Source organism: Aspergillus puulaauensis, chromosome 4 (genome assembly GCF_016861865.1).
Source record: "Aspergillus puulaauensis MK2 DNA, chromosome 4, nearly complete sequence".
In the NCBI taxonomy this organism is placed as follows: domain Eukaryota; kingdom Fungi; phylum Ascomycota; class Eurotiomycetes; order Eurotiales; family Aspergillaceae; genus Aspergillus; species Aspergillus puulaauensis.
This window is the reverse complement of record NC_054860.1, coordinates 3,394,506-3,414,213: the sequence shown is the minus strand read 5'-3', so window position 1 is coordinate 3,414,213 and position 19,708 is coordinate 3,394,506. Positions and strand designations below refer to the sequence as shown.

At 52.1% G+C, this 19,708-nt stretch overlaps 7 protein-coding genes across 7 annotated transcripts; 3 read left to right on the top strand and 4 right to left on the bottom strand.

Moving 5' to 3' along the window:
- Positions 1 to 255: 255 nt before the first annotated feature.
- On the top strand, positions 256 to 1,809 carry APUU_41310A (FAD-dependent oxidoreductase; the record flags this gene model as incomplete). Its single annotated transcript, XM_041704478.1, has 6 exons — positions 256 to 780; positions 837 to 1,155; positions 1,208 to 1,303; positions 1,360 to 1,391; positions 1,444 to 1,728; positions 1,783 to 1,809. 6 exons carry the CDS (start codon positions 256 to 258, stop codon positions 1,807 to 1,809), a joined length of 1,284 nt encoding a protein of 427 aa, XP_041557060.1.
- Positions 1,810 to 3,474: 1,665 nt separating this feature from the next.
- Positions 3,475 to 3,805, top strand: grg1 (putative glucose repressible protein Grg1; the record flags this gene model as incomplete). Its single annotated transcript, XM_041704477.1, has 3 exons — positions 3,475 to 3,489; positions 3,552 to 3,735; positions 3,789 to 3,805. 3 exons carry the CDS (start codon positions 3,475 to 3,477, stop codon positions 3,803 to 3,805), a joined length of 216 nt encoding a protein of 71 aa, XP_041557059.1.
- A 479-nt stretch (positions 3,806 to 4,284) lies between these two features.
- On the bottom strand, positions 4,285 to 6,993 carry APUU_41308S (uncharacterized protein; the record flags this gene model as incomplete). The annotated part of the gene is made up of 2 exons (XM_041704476.1): positions 4,285 to 6,935; positions 6,984 to 6,993. 2 exons carry the CDS (start codon positions 6,991 to 6,993, stop codon positions 4,285 to 4,287), a joined length of 2,661 nt encoding a protein of 886 aa, XP_041557058.1.
- A 1,063-nt stretch (positions 6,994 to 8,056) lies between these two features.
- Positions 8,057 to 9,844, top strand: APUU_41307A (uncharacterized protein; the record flags this gene model as incomplete). Its single annotated transcript, XM_041704475.1, has 5 exons — positions 8,057 to 8,278; positions 8,323 to 8,327; positions 8,382 to 8,575; positions 8,625 to 9,253; positions 9,308 to 9,844. 5 exons carry the CDS (start codon positions 8,057 to 8,059, stop codon positions 9,842 to 9,844), a joined length of 1,587 nt encoding a protein of 528 aa, XP_041557057.1.
- Positions 9,845 to 10,277: 433 nt separating this feature from the next.
- On the bottom strand, positions 10,278 to 12,088 carry APUU_41306S (CFEM domain-containing protein; the record flags this gene model as incomplete). The annotated part of the gene is made up of 7 exons (XM_041704474.1): positions 10,278 to 10,885; positions 10,936 to 11,003; positions 11,057 to 11,507; positions 11,562 to 11,598; positions 11,647 to 11,825; positions 11,874 to 12,009; positions 12,068 to 12,088. The coding sequence occupies 7 exons, from the start codon at positions 12,086 to 12,088 to the stop codon at positions 10,278 to 10,280; spliced, it is 1,500 nt and encodes a 499-aa protein (XP_041557056.1).
- A 2,615-nt stretch (positions 12,089 to 14,703) lies between these two features.
- APUU_41305S (NmrA/HSCARG family protein) lies at positions 14,704 to 15,915 on the bottom strand (the record flags this gene model as incomplete). The annotated part of the gene is made up of 5 exons (XM_041704472.1): positions 14,704 to 15,062; positions 15,115 to 15,207; positions 15,279 to 15,326; positions 15,370 to 15,523; positions 15,577 to 15,915. The coding sequence occupies 5 exons, from the start codon at positions 15,913 to 15,915 to the stop codon at positions 14,704 to 14,706; spliced, it is 993 nt and encodes a 330-aa protein (XP_041557055.1).
- A 374-nt stretch (positions 15,916 to 16,289) lies between these two features.
- Positions 16,290 to 18,887, bottom strand: APUU_41304S (sodium:solute symporter family protein; the record flags this gene model as incomplete). The annotated part of the gene is made up of 10 exons (XM_041704471.1): positions 16,290 to 16,532; positions 16,600 to 17,141; positions 17,213 to 17,531; positions 17,584 to 17,754; positions 17,799 to 17,849; positions 17,897 to 18,167; positions 18,215 to 18,314; positions 18,362 to 18,606; positions 18,672 to 18,735; positions 18,779 to 18,887. The coding sequence occupies 10 exons, from the start codon at positions 18,885 to 18,887 to the stop codon at positions 16,290 to 16,292; spliced, it is 2,115 nt and encodes a 704-aa protein (XP_041557054.1).
- Between the last annotated feature and the right edge of the window lie 821 nt (positions 18,888 to 19,708).

Here is a 19,708-nt window from a genome sequence, read left to right as displayed (position 1 = left end):
CTGTACATAGATTAGATGAGTTAGGTTAACTTGCCTGGTATGTCCTCGTGTTGGAGAATTTGAACGGAGACATTCTGCACTGCTGCTTATACGAGCCTCCGAACGCCAACGGAGACTTTCCCACACTGCTCGTACTTTTGTGATATTTCCATGGAATGTCCCTATTTAAAGAACTATTTCGAACACTATTTAAAGCACACATTGACCATTCCCGGTAAATGGGCCATGATACCAGCTCCGACACGAAGCCCTACCATGACAGAGACATCACCCACAGCCCCTCGAGTCTCCGTAGCCATAATCGGGGCCGGCATAGGAGGTTTAACCCTCGGCGCATTTCTGCACCGACTGGGAATCTCCTTCATTATACTCGAACGCACCGCCGTCCTCACCCCGCAGGGCGCCGGCATTTCTCTGGCCCCGAACTGTCTCGCCGCGCTCCACCAGCTGGGTCTCTACGACAAGATCAAGCACAACGCGCAGGAACTTCTCGGGGTCCGCGTCTACCGCGAGAAGGCCTGCTGGGGAACCATCGACTTCGGACTCGCAGAGCGCTGGTTCGGGTATAATGTGCTGTCCATTGAGCGGCACGAGTTCCATGGGTATCTGTACGAGGCGGCGGGGGGCGAGCAGGTGGTGAAGCTCGGCTGGAATGTCGCTGACATCGAGAACATTGAAGGTCATGATGGCCCGCTCCGAGTTCTCGGCGACGACGGGCGAGAAGTGCATGCTGATATCGTGGTTGGGGCGGATGGAATACGCAGTGTGACGAGGCGGACCGTATGTATATGTATGCCCTGGTATAAGGAACACATGGACTGATCAAGATACTTCAGCTATCTCGATCAATTGGTCTACAGCCGGAGAATACAATCCGGTTCACGGGCCGCGTGCACATGTCCGGCTACACCCAGCCCCTGACGCATCTCTCCACGGACGATCTGGGCATCGCGCACTGGATGCTGTACAACGACTGCATTCTCACCACCTGGCCGTGTAAGGAGAACCGTCAATGGTTCATCGGGGTTAAGACCGTTGATCGTGACGCGAAGAACCCTGACCGGTCTGTGTGGAAGGGCGCAACGCCCGAGACGGTGAACGGCGTGTATGGTGGCAAGTTCCACCCGTTTGGGAAGGACACCAGTGTCGAAGCCAGTACATATATATATCCACGCTTGGTGTAGTCTGTTTATGCTAACCAGGGCAGTTGTGAATTCGTCCGAGCGCGTCGTTGCAAGCAATGTCTTCGAGGAGGCGGATTTCCCACACATGGTTCGTGGCCGTGTTGCTCTTCTCGGTGATGGTATATACCCCCTGCATCAAAGCGAGCCCATACTCACTCCCACTCCCCTCTGCCAGCCGCGCACTCCATGACATCGTTCTTCGGGCAGGTAAGTAAAGAAACCTGTCACCCAGCTCCTGAACAATTCCAACCAAACCCAGGGCGCCTGTCAAGCAATCGAAGACGCCGTCGTACTAGCAGACTCCATCTCTTTATATCTCCAAGCAGGCGACAAAACCGCCCTAGAGACCTACGCCCGCGTGCGCGAGAAGCGCGCACACGATGTCGCCTCGTTCTCGGCGCGGTATGCCCGCCTACATACAGCATCCTGGCCTAGAGCCGTCGCTGGGAAAGTGCTGCGGGCGATTATATATCGCATGCTGCCGAGCGCGGGCTGGATGTGGTATTTGACTTGGTTGTATGGCTTTCAGCCTGTTTCAAGAAGGGTGTGTATTCCTGTTGCTTGTAGTGTTTGCTCTGCTGACGGTCCATTCTATAAGTTGGAGGCTATGCTCAAGGAGCAATAGGCATTGGAAGTTAATATTATCAAATGCAACAACTATACTCTATCAGTACTCCGATGGCAGTCCTGTCCAATCTAAACATATCACCCTTACTGGTTTCCAGTTTATACAACCAACAGATGGTTTCTACCCTGACTCCCTATTCAATTCCACACTTGCCTCTGTATGTGCGAGTACCACCCTTATCTCGGCCTAAGAGTATCGAGGCCTGAATGGGCGTCTCACTAGCAATCATCGTTTCCCAGTTATAGCCAGCGGAACCGACGCAGCAGTCTTAGATCCAGGCCAGACAGACGGAAAGAAGCGTATTCCTTCCGTGTCCCGGTTCCCACTCTTCCAGACTGTTGTGTGGCTAGGGAAGCCTAAGCTGGCTAGAACGTATAGGCTGGACAATCACCTACAGTAGTGGCGCTGTAGTGGATCTGCCTGCAGTGTAACCAAAAATCAGGGAACTGCAGGTTGTGGGAGTTCTTGGCCGCGATAAAGACGAACCGGAATCATCACTATTTACTCTACAACTCGATGTATTAGCGGAAGCGAGTTCTGGAGCTTTCCTATCTATGTATGTATACCAGTAGAAGGCTTACAGTCGAGTTGGCTATTGATCCGAGTAACTCTTGGGTGTGTATATTATTATAACTACGAAACCACCACCACACCATGGCCACGTCTTAGCCGTTCTAGACCCCTAAATGCCTCAAGCTAGCTTTAAACTAGCCACAAATAACCCCATTTCCAGTAGTGTAAGGCCAATGTCCATGTGAAGCAAACCGAATGCATTGCCCGCGGTGCCAGCCGCGGGAATATTAGAGGTCAGCTTAACAGTGGATAACTACCAAGCAAAACCTGAGACTCAGACCACGCTCAGTTTCCAAAGATTCGGAACAAGCCGCCCAAAGGTTCTAGCACCGTCTTGCGCGGTCTGTTTCCAGTTTCCACGGTCCAGTAAACGAAGGCTGCTGCGCCACAGTGGTCGAGTGGAGTCGTCCAGGTTCCCAGTTACCACTTGCACGTTGCCACAGCCAACCCCTCTTCTTGTACAGAGGGGAAATGGAGTAACCTCGATAGGGATCGAGTAATCGTCGATCTCTAGGGGGTTGACTCCGAGTCTTGTCCGGCCAAGAGAGCCAGGGTGCTGTTCGCAAGGTCGTTATTATTCCACAGGCCATTTGAATTCCAGCGAATGCCAACACGGTTAGGACTCTCGAATATCCTTGATAATCCAGCTTGATAAGAGAAGACTCTTAATACGATCTCAATACGGTGTACCTCTCGGCCGTAGACGGCATGTGCAGCAGCCAGCACGCATAGAATCCGGATTTTGGTTCCGCCTCTGCACGTGTTGAATTCTGTGGAGTTCCATGACGTACATAGACAGCCAGATCTGTACGAGATCAGCGTCAGTGGCTGAGCAGATCTCGCACTGTTCACAACGTTGAATGTGCCTGGCAGCGTCTTGATTGGACAGCGGGGGCCGGTGCATGATGTCATGCCCTAGAATCCCTGGCACTGGACAACAGACTGGGGACTGGGCCAGGCCGAGGTCTAGGAACAGGAAACACATATAAAGACCTTGTTCTTGCTTCTTGGAGTTTTCATTTCATTCAGACAATCTCATTCAAGCAGTCTCATCTACTACATCACTTACACTTCTTACTCTCAGCCACAATGGAGACCATCAAGGTATGCAGCCTTCCCTCAATAATAGTGTCAACAATAGCCTTTCATGTACTAACAGGGCATAGAACACCGTCAACTACGTCAGCGAGACCGTCCAGGGCGCCGGAGCCGGAGCCTCAAAGGAGGTCAACAAGGAGGTCGCTAAGGACAACAACGCCGACCTTACCACCCGTGCTACTGCTGCAAAGGACGCCCTCTTCGACAAGAAGGACCAGACCGTCCACGACACCCAGGCTGATGTCCACAAGGGTATGCATGCCTCATATATCAAACTATATGGATATGTTGCTGACTTCGTATAGAGAGCCTCAAGCACTAGATGCAGCCGGTTATGATTAAGATTGACGGTTAACGCCATTTTCATGCGACACTATGTTAAATGTAATAGCAATACCCTTATGAAGAATTAATATTACGTTCTCTTCCTACCTCAACCTCGCTATTGGTCTGCTTCTTCGAAGACGTAGGATTATGTACTGTATCCAACAATCCTTAACCTGGATCTGGCTTGTCTCGTGCTATTGTATATGTAGTCTAGTCTAGCAATAGTATTGCGTACACCATATAAGCTCGCTGAACGGTAAGCTTGGTATAATATCAAACTAATCCATCTCACTACAGTAAGTCGTCCACTGCTGAACTGATTCTATCTTATAATACCTCTAACGTGTACCCAAGGTAAAGCTCAATACCATCTAGAACTACTTCGAACTTGTCTACCAGAAATCCAATCCAATCCTCTACCTGACTGCCATGCAATATATATAAACAGCGACCAAAAAAACAAAAAAATGAAAGCTACATATGAAGATCACTCATAAAATCATACTGCCCTGCATTACTCCCACCTATACGATCAGAGCCAGGTCCAGAGGCCATCGCCGCATTAGACCCCGACCCATCAAACGGGTTACTATTACTGTTCAACAATAGACCATCCAACCCATGCGAAGCCATATCAGGACTCATGAAAAACAAATCAGCCAGCGCCGTGGCTGTACTAGTGCTTGCGGCGGTACTGTCGTCCAAAGCTCCAAACGGCCGTCCATCCTGCTGATGCGTTGGCGTTGGCGTCGCTAGGGACAATTGAGATGAAGAACTATCGCTTGCCCTCGGGTATAGATCACCTGCGCGCGCTATGCCAGGGAACCCGAGTAAAGAGTCCAGTGTTGGATCGTCACAGAAGAAACCCGGGTCAGGGATTTCGAGTGGCGGAGGGAGTTGGTACGGCGGCATCAGTTCTGATAGTGACGTTGTGGACGATCCAAGGGATAGATCACCGGTCCTGTCGAATGGGAGTGGGAAGTTTGTTGGCGGGGATAGAGAAAGGAAGGCGGCGTTGGCGTTTGCCATCTCGTTTATGTCAGAGATGGAAGAGGCAGAGGTAGACGACGGAGACGCCAGGGTGCGCAGGGCCGACTTGACCCATTTCAAGCGCTTCTTTGCCGGCCGTAGGATGGATGCGTGCTGGCCCAGAAAGTCGGATTTGCACACTTTATGGGCACGCTCTGCGTACTCGGCGAGCTTGGTCACGCCTGGCATTGTATTGCTGCTTTGATTTTGCTGCCAGTCGTGCTGGCACTGGTTGTGCAAACGGACAAGGGCGCGGCTGCAGGCGTCTAGACATAGTGCCAGAGCTCTATTCCCGTACGAAGCTTGGGTTGGTACGGGGCTCGCTGGGAGAGAGGGGACGCCGGCTGCAATAGTCAGGACGGCAGAGATGCACTCGCCCAGGGCTTGGATGGTCGAGGGTGTAACTGGCGGGGGTGCTCGTCGTTCAGGGGAGAAGAGCATGTGGACGATGATGGTGTAGTACGAGGTTAGGAGGAAGAACTGGGTGTGCGGGGTGCTGACTTCTCGCTCGACCAGCTTGATGGCCTGGATTAGAATTGCTCGGACTTCGAAGGAGAGATTAGATGGCTCGAACCGCGCTCGGAGGAGCTGGTGGAGTTGGTGGATGTGCCGTATATGCCACGGGGCGGCCTTGACTTTGCGCTCTTCAGTAGGAGCGTTGAGGTAGATGGTGTAGATGTGGGCAACGGTGCTGGTGATATGGCTCAGCGGCCACAGCCAGCGCATGGCCTGAACTTGCGATGGGAGGGTCGATATATTGTTAGACGCCCGGTCCAGACGCAGCGCTGCAGATGTTGTCTCGTCGAGGCTGGGAAAGTCGGGGATCTCGTCCGGCAGAAGGAGTGTGAATGGCTGGTCGATTTGCATAAAGGCCCAGGTCGTCGTTGACAGACACAGCCAGTAGATGTTCTGCAGGATCTCCTGCTCAACTTGCCCGATATCAATCCCGTTCAGCTTCATGCTCTCCGGCCCACCCTCATTGCGGCTTCGACGTTGATACTGCCGCGAGATGATACGACATGTATACCCGATGTAACAGGTGCTTCGCCGTGCTAACCCTTGAGCGAGGTCCCTCCATCCTAGCAGGATCAATGCCTGCACTGTCGAGATGGGCGCGGAGTCGATGTGCGACAGTGGCCGATGCCTCAGTTGGGATGCAGTAAAGTGCGCCAGCAGCTGGGGTGATTCTTCAGGAGGTGAGTTCCCATTCTGACTGTCACTGCTGTCCAAGGCCTGGAACGCATCCGCTAGAATGACTGCCAAGAGTGCTTCGTCCACCGTTTCGTCCTGTATCGCATCTAGGAGGAGCGTCTTCGAGACCAGCGGTGACAGGGGATGCATCATGTACCAGAGATGAACCATCTGCACGACGCGATGTTTTCCTAAAGCCGCAAGAGGACCTCGCTGGCGCCGAGCAGGGTCGAACATGCTCGACGTCGTCTCCTCTGCCAGTGAGGCTATGTAGAAATACTGATGCGTGCTAGTCTCCGACTGTTCACAGCCAAGCTGTCCGAAGCGCAGAAGCAGGATCTCAACCATTTCATGCGCAAGAAAGGACAACATCCCATCGTAGCTCAATTTTGGCCGCGGGCGTTGGGCTGGAGTATTGCCGGGGCTGGGATTGCGCATGTGCCGCTGGAAGGAGGCAATCGAGTCCTGGAACAGGTTGGACCGCGATCCATTCTTTCGGATAAAGTACTCGTGAAACATCTGCTCGAGCTCCTGGCCCAATGTTTGGTTCTCCCCATCGTTTTCAACTGGCTGGGGTTGAGGCGACGCCCGCGAAGCACTGGCCTGGGGGACTGAATCAGTAGACACAGTCGCTGGCACAGCTGCTACTGGAGAGGCAACATCAGCTGGAGATGGCGGAGAGGACAGCAGACGACGGCGTTGAGCCTTTCGCGGCTCGCGCTGGGGGTCGGCCGAGCTGGCGCCTCTCCGTCTAGGGCGTCCCTTGCGGGCCTCAGGGCTGTATGTGCAATTGATATTGCGCTCACGACAAGCAGTGCAAATCGGGCCACTGGAGCAGCGGATCTTGCGGGCACGACAGAAGATGCAGCTGCGATGGAGGCCTGATGGGGCGGGCGGCTCTGGATCTGGTGATGTTAGATACTATACTACTTGATAAGAAGAGAGCACTATACCTGGGGCCATCTTTGAATGGCAATGGCTTCGTATGAGTTCAGGAGAGACTGATCCTCGGCCAGATATGAATGATGAATGAGATGAATGAGGAATGTTGTGGATGTTACCTCGTGTTCGCGCGGGCCCAGCCGGATCGAGATTCAGCCACGAGGCAGCAACGACGTATCACAGTCTCCAGAATCCGAGGACAATGTACGGAGACTGCAAGGTCAACAGGAATGCGGATCCTGGTTGCCAATCGAGGCGGCCGGTGGGTGCCCGCTGCAGCAGTGCCAGTCCTTGCAGCAGCAGCTTCATGCCTTGCCGAGATTGGGAAATATTAGTCGAGACAGAACACGATGAGAGGCGAATCGAAGAGCTCAGGGCACAAATCAAAGGCGTCACTGGCGAGACGTGATGGCGAGACAAGCTTCAGCTCCAGCGGAGATCTGCCACTTGGCTGGGCGGAGTGTCCTCCAGCCTGCCATCATCAGCGGTTGTCGCCTATCCGGGAGTGAAACTGCACATTCTTTTGTTTGTGCAGTCTTGTAATTCTTGCTGAGTTGTAGAGCAGAGTGACAAGAAGAGCGACAAGAGTGACAAGAGTGACAAGGCTGCAGGAGAACACCCCGCTCGGCCCAGAGTGGATTAGTGGATTCTGGCAGCCTGCTCGTCGGTTTCAAGTTATTTATAGGACCGAACCGACTTCGCTTCCACCCTGGAGAGCTGCATTTAAGCCATTTATTGGCAGTCCTTGACGATTCCTGGTTCGTCTCTGCATCTTGATGCATCATGCAGCTGGATTCCTCCCTTCATCCGACGATCTCCAAGGAATCCCTTCCTCCACCCTGACGGAATATTCCGCAATAGCCTGGATACACGATGCAAAGTGAGCAATAACACCCCGCACGGCCTTGAGGACGATGGTCAAAGGTTTGTCCCACTGTCGATACGAGGCGATCGAGTCTTGGCCATCACAACCCTGTTTCTGTCCGGTTCTCGTCACGGCAGGCAGCCAGTCCCCCCCTCACGGTATGCCATTCTTGGTAAATCTCGTCTTATTCTCAGCTCACTCCTGCACCCCATCGTTACCATGCTTCATCTGATCTCAGTTCTTGCCTTCATTCCATTCGTACTGTGTGCCCCCAACTGGGTCACCGTGCACACCTCCAACGGGCCCATCACAGGCCGTACGACGGACGGCGATGTCGTCGAGTACTTGGGCATTCCATATGCAGAGCCTCCTGTCAGATCTCTACGGTTTATGCCGCCACAGAAGCTGAAGAGCAGCAGGCCATACGAGGCAGCACACTGGGTGAGTCGCTCGTTTATGGACTATATCTCTACTAACCTTCACAGGGATAGTATGCCTCCCTCACTGATGTAGCCCCTTGCTCTAATTCCCTGTTTGACTGTAGTGACTGCCCTCGTCTGAGCTCTCGATCATTCAACTACACGTACCTCACAGCCCAGGCACCAGCCATCTTGGCTGCCTTCACAGCAGGAAACGGAACGCAGAGCGAAGACTGCCTCACCCTAAACATCTGGTCCAAGCCAACCCCAAGGTCAGTGGTCCACGACAAACCCGTCCTCGTCTTTCTCTACGGTGGCCGTACGTACTCTATTTTATACAGGCCTGTTCAATGAGTTGATTGAAGCAGGATTCGCCGGCGGCAATACAAACACGCCATTCTGGAACGGCCGCTACCTCGCAGCGTCGGAGGACATTATCGTCATCACGGTCAACTACCGCATAAACATCCTCGGCTTCCCTGGCTCTTGCTCTTCAACACCAGCTGGGTGTGTACAGAACCACGGTCTCCGCGATCAGCGCCTCGCAGTCGAATGGATCCGCGACAACATCGCTGCCTTTGGAGGCAATCCGCAGAAAATCGTCATTGCGGGACAGTCCGCCGGTGCTGTTTCTGTGGATTACTGGACATATGCGTACGTTGAGGACCCGATCGTTGCGGGTTTGATCATGCACTCTGGGAGTGCATTGAGTTTTCCACTGAACACGCCGGAATATACTGCGGCTGCGTGGAGGGATGTTGTACGGGCCGTTGGATGTGACAGTAAACGTAGTGACAGTAAAAGTAGTGACGAAGTCCACTGTATGCAGCAGAAGAACTGGGAAGATATACGGACTGCCGCTGCTAATGTTAAACCTGATAGCAGCACCAATAACAACCCCCTCCGATCAACTCCGGCGTTCTATCCAGTTGTCGACAACGAGACGGTATTCGCCAATTACTCTACTTTAAATAAAGCAGGTCTATTCGCGAAGTTGGTGAGTAACTTCCTATCCAACTTATCCCAAGTAGCTGACACCATGGTAAACTAGCCCATCCTCATCGGCCACAATGACAAAGAAGAGGGCTATTACGCACTGTCATCCCTCTCAAAAGGAATCAGCGCCCTCCCATCGAAAACACAAATGACCGAATTCCACCTGTCCTCATTCACCTGCCCGATAGCAGCCCAGGCCGACGCCCGCATCGCGCACAACGTGCCCGTCTGGCAATACCGCTACTTCGGCAACTGGACCAACGTGCAGCTCTATAACTATACTAACAACAATAGCAGCGAGCTCACTGCCCTTAGCGGCGCATACCACGGCAGCGACCTATTCATGCTCTTCGGGACGTCCCGCGACGTAACCGGACTCGAGGATTCCATGGCGGAGGTGCAGATGACGCAGACAATACAGCGGGCCTGGGCTGTTTTCTGTGATTTCCCGGGGTATGGGCTTTCTGGTGAGATGCATTGGCCGATGTTTAGTCGGGAGTCAGAGTCGTTGGTCAGATTGGGGTATAGGGATAGTCCCACGCCGGACTTTGTGAGGCCGGGTTTGTATGATGGGGGTTGTCAGGCCTTTTAAAGTCATGTAGGGTTTGGAGAAGTATAGACAGTGAGACTATCTATTACCCTAGTTGTAGGCAGTTCTGGTTCAAGTATTGGTATATATAGCTGTTCATGCTGGCTTATTACATTGGACTACAGTATCGTTTCATACATTAACAAGTATATATATGTATATATATATTTCCACCACCACAATCCCGCCCAGATCTTGCGAATCTTACAGGATAAATCTTGTGATACATTCCCTACACTACAACCAAACACGTCAAGTTTCAATAAAGCAATGAGCCCCCAGACTCGTCCATTCATAAAATCATAAACTATGTGGCGTATCCAAAATGCAAATGCAAATGCAAAGACCCTCCCACCATGCCGTACCTATACAAACTTAACCAAACAAACCCAGCCAGTCTAGTAAGTGTAACTGCAACTGTAACTGCAACTGTAAATCACCTCACCAAATACGTCGCACTCGGCGACGTCGGCGCAGGCGGCAGCATCGGTGTCTGAGGCGGCTCACTCGACTTCCTCGAGAACAAACTCCAGCGCTTAAAATAACTTCTACTCGGACTCTGCACAGGCACAGGCCCAGGCACAGGCGCCGGTCCCACCCCGGGACTCCCAGGGGGCGGTCCAGATAGATCTATATCACCGGGATATCCACGCCCAGCACCACCACCACCGCCACCGCCACCAACACGACCATTACGCCCAACCCCAGCACCATTATAATAAGCATCAGCCGTCGTCCCCACATCATCCAGCCGAATAAAGGGGCCCACAGCATCATCCGGGCCCTTGCCGCGTGCTTTCGACCCAGACAACGACGCGGATAGATTATGCGAGACCCTCGTCCTCGAATCACTGCCGTTCTTGGAATTATTGTTACTGCTGAACCGCGTCGAGCCCGAGAGACTGTTTGTGAGCGCTGTGATGTGTGGTTTGAATTGGCCGCGGTAGATGCGGATTATCAGCGAGCGGATTGCGGGCATGCAGGCGCACATTATGGCGACGTCGAATTCGAGCAGGGACCAGATGCCGACGGGGACGAAGTCGCCTGCAAGATGTTAGTATTGCATTCAGAAGATTGTGGGTTCATGGACGTACGTGTTGGGTTGGTAGTTTGGTTGAAGCCGACTGTTTCGACGAGGCGGAAGATGCTGATTACCGTGACGCTGGAGAGTCAGTATCAGTATACTATCATATAAAAATGTAATAGGAAGCGTACACAATCCCCACGGCAAACATGACACAAACACCCAATCTCTTCTCGAGGGGCATATGCAGGGTCGCCAGGGTCGGCATCGGAATGGCCACAATCAAGACATCCAGCACGATATTCGAGACCGAGTGCGCCACCAGGATCTTATCATGGCTCATGCACTTCCCGGTGTGCTCGCCGTCCCACATATCCCAGTAGTAGCTGATGGGCGAGCACGAGAAGAGGAGGACGAAGAAGCTCACAATCGCCCAGACGAGCGAGATGGCCAGCATGATGTATGTTGCGATGCGCACGCCGCGATTCGGGAAGATGTTGAGATACAGACATAGAATCGAGATCTTGATTGTGGCGATGCACACGCAGTACATTTCCTCCTCGATGAAGAACAGCTTGAGGATCTGGCGGATGTCGTCGAAGGGGATTCTCCACATGTCTTTGCCTAGGCCGTAGTTGCGGACTGAAGCATCATTAGCAGAGTCGCAGACATACACTGGATATAAGAGATACATACGCTCGATTCCAATGCCCGAGATCCCAGCAGCAAGGAGCTACATCTGTTAGCCAGCATTCGAATGCACGTTGTACTTCTGACGCACCAGCGTAAAAATCAAGATATAATCATCCAGCGCTAACCTCCTATCCAGCGCCCGATTCGCGAGGCGCATAAGCACCGCGACAATTGCAACCACTATCCCGACGATATTCGTAATGGGAAACACCGCTGTGTCGTCGCTCACTGGGTAATCGCACATCGTGTAGGTCATGTTCTTCGACGCTGCATTCGTTAGCCACGCTTCAAAGCTTCAACTTGTCAGAGACTTACTCAAGGCTTCCTTGACGGTGCATGCAGCCATAATGCATGGCTCGAGCTGTGCTGCGATCTGGGGAGTCCCGCAGACACAGGCTGTATCGGTGAGGGCGCATGTTGAGTTGCCCACGGCCGAGATTAGGCACGGCAGCTGGCCAGATGTTAGTATGCTAGTTGACGTTGGCTGCAATGTAAACAGGCTTTCGTACCGCGCAACTTGGAAGATCCATTGTCTGAGTCTGGGGATGGGATGCAGCCAGGGTGCAGAGTCAGACAGTGGCGGCAATGGGTATTATAGGATCCGCCAGTGGAGTCTGAGCCTCCTCGCAAGTCGCGAGATGGAGAAGGGCTAGGGCCTGGAGATCATGGCTGTTATTTCAATGGTCAATCATTTGAATAATGCATGATATTGATCACCGACAAGGTGCGATCTGCCGGTATTTGGCCGGCGTCCATGGTAGACCAGAGCAGTAGTCTGCAGGATAACAATCGAGGCTTGAGCAGTGGGCCTCTGGATCCAGCCTGACTCGAGCTGCTCAACAAGGAAAAGCCCAGGCGATTCCTGCAGGAGATTTGGCATCAGGATGTCGGTACTGGCCCAGTTGGCGTGCAAAAATTCGGCATTTGTCGCGTATTTCATACGAGGGGAGGGCCTGGATCAGCCGCTAGGGCCAATGGAAGACAAACAAGCAGTATAAAGTTCACTAGTTGGTTCCAGCTGTGGTGATTGGGTTTAATTTGATTCTTTTGATTCTTTCCACCGTCCAGGCTGATCGTGTGGGGACTTGGACTGTGCGTGAAGTTTGAACGTGCTTTTCAGAGAACAATCCTCCACAATGGCTAAATTCTCCGATCTGGAAATTGGCGGCCAGGTTAATACAGATTATTCCTCCGTACGGAGTACTCTCTCTCTCTTTAGTTCGAGCAGGGGCTGTTCATGGTTCAATTGTTCATCCACGAGTCGCGTCCAGCAGTGCCCATCCTTGCAGGATCTCCGATCTCCGGCAGATCAAAGCATGGTTGGGCTCCACGTGTAGTGGTCCCAGACCCAGTGAATGGACCAGCTTGAATCTTGATTGATCCGTATTATAATATTATTTGGTAAATTGGACGGTTGTCCCTGCCAGTGAAATGCCGAGGGCTGCATGTCGACTGGCTCGCTCAAAAGTCCGACTCCAGCCGGCGAATATTATTAGCAGATTAATTATAATTATACGGAGTACCAGGGGCATTATGAGCAGACTAGAGCCGTCTAGCAGACTATGCGCCTATTATTTCCGCATTGTGGACTGGAGTGGACTATAGACTACCAGCCCTGACTCAGAAAAGTTGACCCCGTCGTTCCAGTTGAATCATAATTAAAGAGGACAGTTCCGACAACAGTTCCGAACAGTTCCCTACACGGTGCACTCTTAGCTGAGGCGATTGCAGCATGGTTGATTAAGGGTGTCTCGGGATGCCAATCTATGCTTCAAGTCCAGCATGGCCCAGGGATCGTCACCCAATGCCGGTAAAACAGGAAACTAAACTGGAAACCGGACTGGAAACAGCTGACCGTTGCAGTTGTAACCGTTTGGCTGTTTGTGATGTGTTTCATTATCCCAAACAGGCGCCGCCAGCCACCACACCGGCCTGCATAAGCGCTTCCTGCACTGCATCTCCAGAGTCAAAAACGTCGATCGTCATCAGCAGGGACCGTGCTCTTGTCCAAGCTCGAATCATCATGTCCATGAAGTGATGAACCCCTCAAATCCTCCTCGTTTCGCACCTGCACGGCGGCGTGAGCCCCGATATCACAGATACACCTTGGCCCCACTGTAGAGTCAGTGCGATATCATTATCAGCACATCTTCCCCAACAAAAGCTTCTTCTCCTCTCTCACTGTCTGCTGATGAGCTCATACAGAGATCCTCCATCCTCGCCGTCACAGATCAATCAATAAACTGGTCAGCTCAGGACATGGAAACCTCCCCCGAGTCAACAACGACGTTACAGTAGTCTCAACAAGTCAACATCACGGTTGCTGTGCATGATCCTCCACAGTCAAGACAAGCTTTGGCTTGTAATTTCAGTGCTCATCCTTGCTGATCCGGAAGTTAACTTCAACAACGTGGGGAGGCGAATCTGCCCTCGACTCCTCTTCACGGTAGTTCCCAACTCAGTCCTGTAATTTGCCTCTGGACGTACGGTGTCATTATCTCGTGTCGGCATTCCTGCGACCGATATAGTTATGTAGTTATGGAATGGTTGCTCTGGTAGACACTGTTGTGCTTCAATCTCCCTGCGTGCTCTTCCGAGTTAGACTGTAGACGTCAAGCATAAAGTACAGTCCACGTAGAGTAGAACTCAAGCAAATATCTCCGATAAAACACCAATTTCTAGACCGACATCTCTCTCCCTGATCAACCGGCAAGTCGTGCATCCGGTCTCATCTCGGCCCCCGAGCCCGAGCCCGAAGTTGGCCCAGAGTTAAAGAGCCGAATATCAATGGATCGAACATCAACGATCGGCTCGAACTTAGGTTACTTCACTCTGCTTTTGCCTGTTCTGGTTCAGTTGGGAAACCTTATTATCTTACCTTATCACAGCACAGCTTTTTGGCACAACCGTTACTCTATATTCGCCTCGTGGCGATTAAACCTTGCCATGTTTCCATTGCGCGTCCTTTCGTCCGATCCTGAGCAATGAATGCTTCTAAATATTGAGACTATATTGATAGACGCTTTGGTATCCAAATTGCATCCCTGATCAATTGACAATAGGGACCCTCTGTCCGTTGCATACCAGTATATCAACCATCGACTCAAATATTTGACATGATAACCATTCATACTTGATAACCAATTCAAACGGTTCCAAGCTCACGCCCCCACCCACTCCTCCGCAGCCACTCCTCAAACGTACTCGCCCGAACCCCTAAATCCTCCCACGCCCGGTCCTCCCCCCGATCCATAGTCCCATAGCAAACCCTCTCATCCGGCGCAACACCAACCCACTCCATCATCTGCCGGATATCCTCCTCATACCCCTTCCCTGCAGCCGCAGCAACAGTAGCGCCCCATTCATCGAGGCTGATCGGGTCGAATGTGGCCGGTTGTGCGGTTACGCGGGTGAAAACCGTCGGGAACTCGGTTGAGGGGAATTTGGGCGAGACTACGGGGTATGTCTTTGAGGCGGTTTTGGATGGGCCCAGAGCAAGTATTTCTGTTTGAGTTAGTTTTATTCGATGAACTGAGGTGGTTTAGAGGGTAGCTACCGGCTGCGTAGACGCCAATGTCGTAGGTTGGATCGACCCAGTCGATGAGTTTGTTGCCGTCTACTGGGGGACAGAATCGGATTGTGCCGTCGGCTGAACATGAATATGGGCTGTTAGAATGAACGTATACTTCGTCGCTATAAGGAAAATCGGACAGGACGTACCGTTGCGCCTGCAGTATTGCGGCCACTGCATGTTTGTATAGAACAGACCTACATCGGTTAGTGAGGACCAGAATCAACATGGCAAACTTACCAGGATGCAATGCAGTCACAGCCGGGAGTTCATTCTTCGCCCACTGTTCGATCTGATTCTTATTGTCGAAATGGAAGACCTTGGTGAATCGGCCATTGCTCGCCTGCTTGATATTCGGCAAACTGCTCAGGACGAAATGCTGGACGCCGCATTCCTGGTTTCTAAGTCAACTCATATTCAAAACAATTACGACTGAGTAAAAGGTACTTTGGCAGCATCGACAATATTCCTCCCAGCATCAAGCTCATGAGCCATATCAGCCTCCGTCTCGATCTTCTTCCCGGGGAGTCTGTTATTCGTCACAGCGAACACGCCATAAACACCCTCAAACGCTTTAACCAAAGACGCCTTGTCATAGACATCTGCTGCTGCGAATGTTAGGCGATTTGTTTCCCCGTATCTCTCACGCAGCGTTGATGCCCCAGACAACGACACATCGCGGGTGATGGCGCGGACGGTGAATGCCGGCGAGGTCTTCTCTAGGAGTGCTCGCACGACGCCTCCGCCTTGGTTTCCGGTTGCGCCGAGGACTGCTATTTCCTTCATTTGGATAGTTATGAATGAGGTTGTTGGAGAGAGAGTTGAAAGTGGCTGTCTGCTATGACGTCGAGGCGGGAAATGACTCTGCCGGATCACCACATAAAATATATAAAATATAAAACATATAAAACATATAAAACATATAACATAATTCCTACTACAGTATTCAAAGTATTAGCACGGACTTAAGTAGTCAGATGTACAGCGACCAAAATATTAATTGTAGACGGTGCTTGCTGGGGTATCAAGTAGAGTCTATCTATTCCTCACGCCAGCATTCAAAATCAAGACAAATATTACAGAACAATTAATTCTAATATAAAACAGCCGCCAACCCCTATCACATTCCCAAGCTATCATATATCCACCGGATATCTAATTCACGACGTCTCCTTCCTCTCTCTCACGGCACCATCACTAACCGACCCATTCGACGGCGACGTCTCCCCCTGGGCATCTTTCCCATTCCCACTGGCAGCCCCCGTCTTTAGCTGCTGTCCACGAAGACCCCGATACACCTGGATGATCTGCTGATACCCACCGTCGAAAATCGGGTACAGCGTCGCCACAAACAGCGTGGCCCAGAGCCAGATGATGGCAACAACCACCCAAGCAATATAGAACTAACCAAGTCAGCACTCTACTCTATAAGTAGCAGAGAGAGAGAGAGAGAGAGAGTGATAGACGTACCTTCTTCCCGAAAATATAATGCGAGCCATACATCGGCAACGGCCACAACACCCAATGGCCCAAAAACGTCGCCGCAGACCAGAACGCCGCGATGCGGCCCCATCGCTTCAATTCCTGTGCGTCCACTGCAGCACTCCGCTCGCCTGCTTCTTCTTCGTCAACTCTATCCCTCTGCAGGTGAGAGTCAGACTCGGGGTTCTCAGTCTCATGATGAGCCGTGGTAAGATCACTCCCCAATTTCTCCAGCGCAAGCTTCTCGCGCTTAAACTCGTTCCAGTCGTAATTCTGGGGCCGCACTGCTGTGATCAGCACGGAGTATAGGATTGGCGAGAAGCATGATGCGACGGTGCCGTAGACGCAAGGTAGGACTTCGCCCGTTGTAGCGACGGAGACGGCGCCTCCGAAGCGGTTTGCGGTGGATAGCCAGACGGCGAGACCGGTGGCGAGGCCGAGAATGGGGGATAGGATTGCGGCGGCTTTGCTTTGGCGGCGCCAGAGGACTGTGAAGATCATGGGGAAGATGCCGGGGCAGGTTACGACGCCTGTATTCGTTAGTATATGGTTCTGGTGTTGTAGGGTTGGGTAGGCTTGGTTGAGTGAGTGGCAGACATACCCAGCATATACAAAGTCCAGCCTAGATCAACACCGACATAATGCAACATGGTACTAAATCCCGCCGCAAAGGCAGCGAAGAATATAACACCCAGATGGCTGGATCGGATCACATCCCGGTCTGTAGCCGACTTCTTGAAGTACTCGCGGTAGACGTCGAAACTGAGAATGGACGAGACGGCGATGACCTGCGCGGAGAGCGTCGATGTCACGGCCATGAAAATCATCAGCAGTATGGCTGCTGCGCCGCCTTTTCCAGCTATGGTGATTGCGGCGTAGGGGAGGACAAGGCCGCTGCTGACTTCGGATGAGGTCATTCTCTGTGGAATATTAGTATTTGGACAAGGCATATGAAGTGTGTAGGGGACGCACTCGGGGGAAGGTTGGGAAGTTGGGCTGGTTCTCGAGTGCCAGAGCGACTGAGCTCATCACGGTGCCCAGACCCCAGGGGATGGCAAAGTACATGATTCCGCCGATGGTGTATCCAGGGACAACGGCCTTGGGCGAGGCGGAGAATGCCTTGATGAAGTAGCTGGTGTCCATCTACGGGGGTTAGCAGGGAATGTCGGTACGGGATGGGGACATACAATAACAAGACCGAAGTTGGAGCAGGTGTGCAGAATTCCAAACAGAATGCCCTAAATAGTCAGGACCAGCCTCTAACAAGATAACCTGGTTAACTTACATCCTTCGATGTCATGGTCAGGTACGTTCCACCCGCGTTCCCAGAGACCGGGTTGCGCACAGCAGCCTCCTTGAGCAGCTCGTACAGGTTCCCAATAGACCCGATCTGGTCAGACTCAAAGGCCTTGACCGAGAAGTAGCAGGCAATAATCAGGATGATGGTCGTGTGGAAATAGTCCGTCAGGAACGTTGCTTTGATGCCTCCGACGAAGGTATAGACCGTGACGCCGACTGGCAGCAGAAATGTCGATGCGATGATGTGCATCCCGGACCTGTACCTGTCAGCGATACCCCCTACCATAGGTAAATATACACGTACATTGCAGAGATCACAGCAGAAGCACCGAGGAGCATATTTGCGCTCGCAAAGATGTTGTTGATCAGACACAGAATCATGAACACAACGTGTGCAACGCGGCCTATAAAGTCAGTACTGTAGTAATTATAATACCCAAAGCAGACATACCATATCGAATGCGAACCACCTCAAGCGAGGTATGCGCCTCAGGGATCTTGCGCTTGCACGAAATACCGAGCAGGGCAAAGAAGACAATCATCGGACTGCAGCCAGCAGCAAACCAGAAGGGACCGGAGACACCGTAGTCGTAGCCAGTAAAGGACGAGCCGAGCAGGGCAGTCGACCATAGCCAGGACGATATGACGGCCGATGTAGTCAGGCCAGTTCGAACTGTTCGGTTTGCCGTCATGAACCTGTACGTGTCAGTATATCATGTCCACTGCATGGGTATATCATATCCAACGCATGGCTGACGTACATCTCTGTCTTCTTGTTGTCTTCTCCAGAGGTCTTCTTCAGCACCTTGGTAACCAGCATCATCACTATTCAGTTAGCCTAGCCATGGAATAGTTAAGAGTGTCCTACCTAGAGCGATGATAACTCCAATGAGCACGACGACGATATAACCAACTGTCTGCGACAAGGGCGGCTTGACCGACCCTGTGTCGACATCAGCCCTGGAAAGTAGGGACATAATGCGTCCAGGCAGGAGTATGAAACAAAGATATCCTATTACAGAATATACAAGGTATACAGATATATAGGATATACAGATACAAGACGAACAGCAGTTCAAGACAAGCTACCGAGCGAACGGACAGGCCGGGGCAGAAGTATGCTTAAATGCGATGGAGCCACGGCATGCTGCATCGAGATCCTCCTGGCAGGAATCAATAATATTGGATATGGCGAATGAGCATGCTGCGATCCACAATGACTTGATTCATCCTTGCGATGAGGTGCTTGATCGCGGACGGTCGAGATTTGGTTTAGTCTTCGATTATACTCTATCCTCTATCAGCCCAGTTCACTCAAACTGAGTGCAGCGATGCCGGTTTCATGCATCGCGATCGCATTTTCTCGCTCCAGACGAGGACAATGTTCTTTCTGAAAGAAACTGCTGCCAGAAACAGGGGATCCCCAGACTTTGACCTCAGGACAGTCGCTACCAAGCTCGGACCAAGCCGACGCCGAGCCAGTCACATCGCATCTGATTGACAGAGCTGAGCATCAGAAAGGATTGGCAATAGCTTGGACCTGGGCCTGACCCAAGTCAAGCCGTGCCTTCTCGGGCGAATAGGGCCCCAGGTGCAGCCAAGTTGGCCTGGCGACTTCTCGCCCGAGAGCCAGGGCAGGGTCGAGAGGCGAAAAGGAGCAAAAAAGAAAGCATGGCGCGCTAAATGGCCCACGGGTTTAAGTCTAATCAGGATGCAGCCAGTGAGGTGGTGGTGAATGCAGGGTGAGGCCCTTGTCTGGCAGGCTGGATCTGCCACATCGCGCCATCACGACCCACTT